Below are 4,011 nucleotides of genomic sequence, written 5' to 3' on the forward strand. Positions count from 1 at the left end.
CCATCACACTGTATGCTATCATAGTTTCTCTTATCCAAATTAGGTAAAAATGATTAGTTTTTGGAGTCTAATCTTAGATATATCTCATTTATTTAAGTGGAAGAAGTCAAATGTTTCTCCCATGAATCATCTTTTCCAAAAGCTAAACTTACGAAGAGAATATTAGTGAATTGTTCTACATTATATACGTAATAGGTAGAAGCTATGATTGATCAAACCCATTGTTAATCATCTAGGTTATGTTACTTGATTCCACTGTAAATTTTATCATAGTTCCTTGTGTTGTGATTGCTTGCCCATCATTGCATTTGTCTGGTCTAACTTGATGAGGGGCTTTGATCAGTGGCCAGACCTTTCAACCTTGCAAAAAGAGGATCAGAGAGGTTTTGTTTGCCTTCCATGTGTTTGCTGCAAATCCTGATCCTTAGTGGCCTCATACTTGATGACTCAATTTTGGGACATCCCCTCAGTTGAACTTCCTTCAAACTTGGCATAAGGTCATGCATTTGTTCAGGCAGAGAATTCAACTTCTGACAGTAGTTGATTGTTAACAAAGTGAGTTTTGATGCTGCAAATCCACCCTTGGGAAATGATGTGAAATTTGGACAGTGCCTTATGCGCAAGGAATGCAGGGACTTCAAATTTGGACGGTTTGTATCTGATTCTGAAACAGTAAGTGCTTCAAGATTTTTACATCCCCATATATCCAAAGACTTGATGTTGGGGAAGAGATCTAAAGGCAAGAACACGAGTGAGTCACAGCTACCATGCAAGAACAATGATGTCAGTGATTGGTGACACCGAGGTGAGTGTACTTGGAATTCTAGACTCTCACAATTCTGAATGTTCAACACGCGCAGAGATGGAGAATTCGGAAGTGAACAGAGTAGACGTTTACAATCTCTGATTACAAGTAATGCCAAAGATGGAAGGTTATCTGGTAAATCCCCACTCAGTTTGGGACAGTTTCCAATATGAAACTCTCTAAGATGAAATAAAGCTTTACTTCCTGCATTTTCAGCATTAGGATACCATTTCTCCCATAATGGCATAGACTCAATCCTTAGAATTTCTAGTGCAGGAAAGTAATCACTTACATAAGAGGTTCTATTTCCAAGAAACTCAGATCCCACACTCACTAGTCCCTCAAATTTACTGATCTGGAGCTCTTTCAACATTGGAAGTTGTCCAAGGGGAGGCAGCTTGTAGCAATATTTACAGCCATTAAGCATTAAGGACACCAGATTGTAGAAGGATTGATCCCCCAACCACTCTGGAAATTCTGTTCCTGGATAGTCATAGATATCCAGCTTCTTCAAATTTGTATGTGGTTGCAGGCTGTTCAGTATGGTTTTTTCTTTCTGAGAGTTCTCAGTTTCACCATTCCCACACCAGTCCAAAGACAACTTTTCAAGACCATGCTTTTCCTTCAACTTTGCCTTTTCACAATCCTTGATACTAACAATGTGTTCTAGGCAATGAATGAACAATCCTCCATGTAAGCATGATAACTCACCCAATTCACCGAGGGAAGATCCACACCCCTTTCCCACAAAAAAGTCACTCAAATTTTGGAGGCTGTTTAACTCATTGATTTGCAATGGCATCCACCTTAAACTTGTTCCTCTAATATCCAAATGGCGCAAGTTAACAAGCTTATGAATACTTGCTGGCAGTTCAATAAGATTGTGACATCCAACTAGCTTGAGAGTTTGTAAATTGAACAAGCTGCAGATGGATTCGGGTAACCTCACAATCTCAGTATCAGCCACTTCCAGATAGCGGAGATGCTTTAGTTCACCTACTGAATTAGGTAAGCTATAGATATGTGTACCTACCAAAGATAACACCCTTAAGCACCTTAACTTTGTTAACAGATCATTTGGCATGTTGTTGTACAAATCAATGGATGTACCTACTGGTCTTATTTGCAGAAAAGTGCGTAAGCAATTTGCTTTGCTAACATCTTTCAGGTTTACGTATGAGGAACTATCTGCAATAATGTGTGACAAATGGCGAGTTCTTTCTTTGATTTCATTAGAATTGCTACATTCCATTCTGATAGAAAATGTTCCTGACACAAACTGAGCCAAATCATTTACAAGGTGATGCATTAGAAAACATGACTTGCCACGCCTTGATTGCTGGAAAAATGATCTAGATACCAGTTCACTGAAGTACTCATTGCCAACTTCTTCAATTCTTCTATGTCTTTTGGATTGTTGGAGAAAACCCTCTGCCATCCACAACAAAACCAGGTTCTCCTTCTCAAATTCATAATCTTTTGGGAAAATTGCACAATAAGCAAAACATCTCTTCAAATGTGATGGGAGATAATGGTAGCTTAATCTTAAAGCCGGAAGAATGTTACTCTCAGAATATTGCAAATCCCACATCTCACTGTCCAGTACTTTACACCATTCTTGTCTATCACTTTTACACCTCAAAAGTCCTGCAAGTGTTTTCACAGCCAAAGGCAAACCTTTGCACTTCCTCACTATTTCTCTCCCAACTTTGTCTAAACTTTGATGCAATTGCAAACTTGAATCACCATAATCAAATGCATGTTTTGAAAATAAATTCCAGGAATCTTCATTGGACAACTCTCTGAGATTATAGGGTGAAACAGTCTGCATGATGGATGCAACACACCAACTTCGAGTAGTTACAATAATCTTACTTCCATGTTCCCCTGCATGCTTAAATGGACTCCTGAACTTGTCCCAATTGTCATAATTTTCATTCCACACGTCATCCAACACAAACAAAAACTTTTTCTTCATTACATGCATTTTGAGATCCCTCTGCAGAAAATTTAAATCCTCAACGTCACAACTACAAGACGTGACAGCCTCCAAAAGGGTTTTTGTAATCTTACAAATGTCAAATTCCTCAGAGACATAAATCCAGGCTTTGAGATCAAATTCCTTCTGCACTCTTTGATCATTGTATATCAGTTGAGCTAAGGTGGTTTTTCCAATTCCTCCCATTCCAACAATGGGAATAACACCTATTTTCTCATCATGAGTCAACACCAAGTCAACCAAGAATTCTTTATCATTATCTCTTCCGAAAACATCAGATGCTTCCATTACAGATGAGGTTGGAGTCTTGTGTGCCATTTTGATTTCCTTACCCACTTTTAGATCAAGCACTTCTTTCTGTCTCATGATAAACTCTAATCTCTCATGAACATCTTCAATTTTCTCTTCAACCCCTTTACAATAAAAACTCATATGACCAGAGTGGAGCATGTTTACCTGTTTTGCCTTGATCTTTGCATCAGTGTAGATCTCATCAAGTAGGTCCTCAGCAGCAAAGGCCACATCTTTGAGTTCCTCAAGCCACTCCTTCACCGCCCCATTTTTCATTTGCTTTTCCTCAGCATCATTGAGAACAACATTGACTGACAGCAAGATGATTTTCAACCTTTTGAGCAACTTCTCACAGTTTTTGTTCTTGAAGAAGTTGACAACCTCAGTGGAAGCTATCCTGTCAAGCAACACGTTGAAAATAGCTCCCATTAATGGTCCAGCGACAAGTTCCATAGCCATGTAGTGTGTGTTCCAAGATTATAGATTTTTGGTGTATGGTAAAGTGGAGTAACTGCTGTAATTATGTTGCTTGCTTGGCTTTGCAGTGTTGAGAGATCGTAGAGTTGAATGATCATTTGAAGTCAATGTTGGTGTTCTGCAGCTGGCAACCACTCCAAAAAGTTTAAGGAATCTCTGAATTACGTGGAATCCCTTTTCTACAAAGCATAAATGTTGGATAAGGCTAATTAGCCAGTAGCTTATTTAAATAACTTCAAAGTTACTTTTACAAAAATATGTACTTAACAAAATATTTTAAACTAATTTATTTTATTTTAAGAATTTTTATTATTATTATTATGTTTTAATGTGTATCTTTTTTATTCTTTTTTAATTTTTGTAGTTTATTTTCATTTTATAGAAATGATTACTTATAATAAAAATTTATTTTTTAAAAATAAATAAAACACTAAAATAT

At 37.3% G+C, this 4,011-nt stretch overlaps 1 protein-coding gene across 1 annotated transcript; it reads right to left on the reverse strand.

The window, feature by feature from the left end:
• Positions 1 to 3,781, reverse strand: LOC106769968 (putative disease resistance RPP13-like protein 1). The gene has a single exon (XM_014655786.2). The coding sequence runs from the start codon at positions 3,552 to 3,554 to the stop codon at positions 318 to 320; it is 3,237 nt and encodes a 1,078-aa protein (XP_014511272.1). The 5' UTR covers positions 3,555 to 3,781; the 3' UTR covers positions 1 to 317.
• Between the last annotated feature and the right edge of the window lie 230 nt (positions 3,782 to 4,011).

This window comes from Vigna radiata, chromosome 8 (genome assembly GCF_000741045.1).
Source record: "Vigna radiata var. radiata cultivar VC1973A chromosome 8, Vradiata_ver6, whole genome shotgun sequence".
Classification (NCBI taxonomy): domain Eukaryota; kingdom Viridiplantae; phylum Streptophyta; class Magnoliopsida; order Fabales; family Fabaceae; genus Vigna; species Vigna radiata.

Excerpts from the sequence above, each read along its gene's own strand:
- LOC106769968 (XM_014655786.2), bottom strand. The coding sequence starts at position 3,554 with ATGGCTATGGAACTTGTCGCTGGACCATTAATGGGAGCTATTTTCAAC.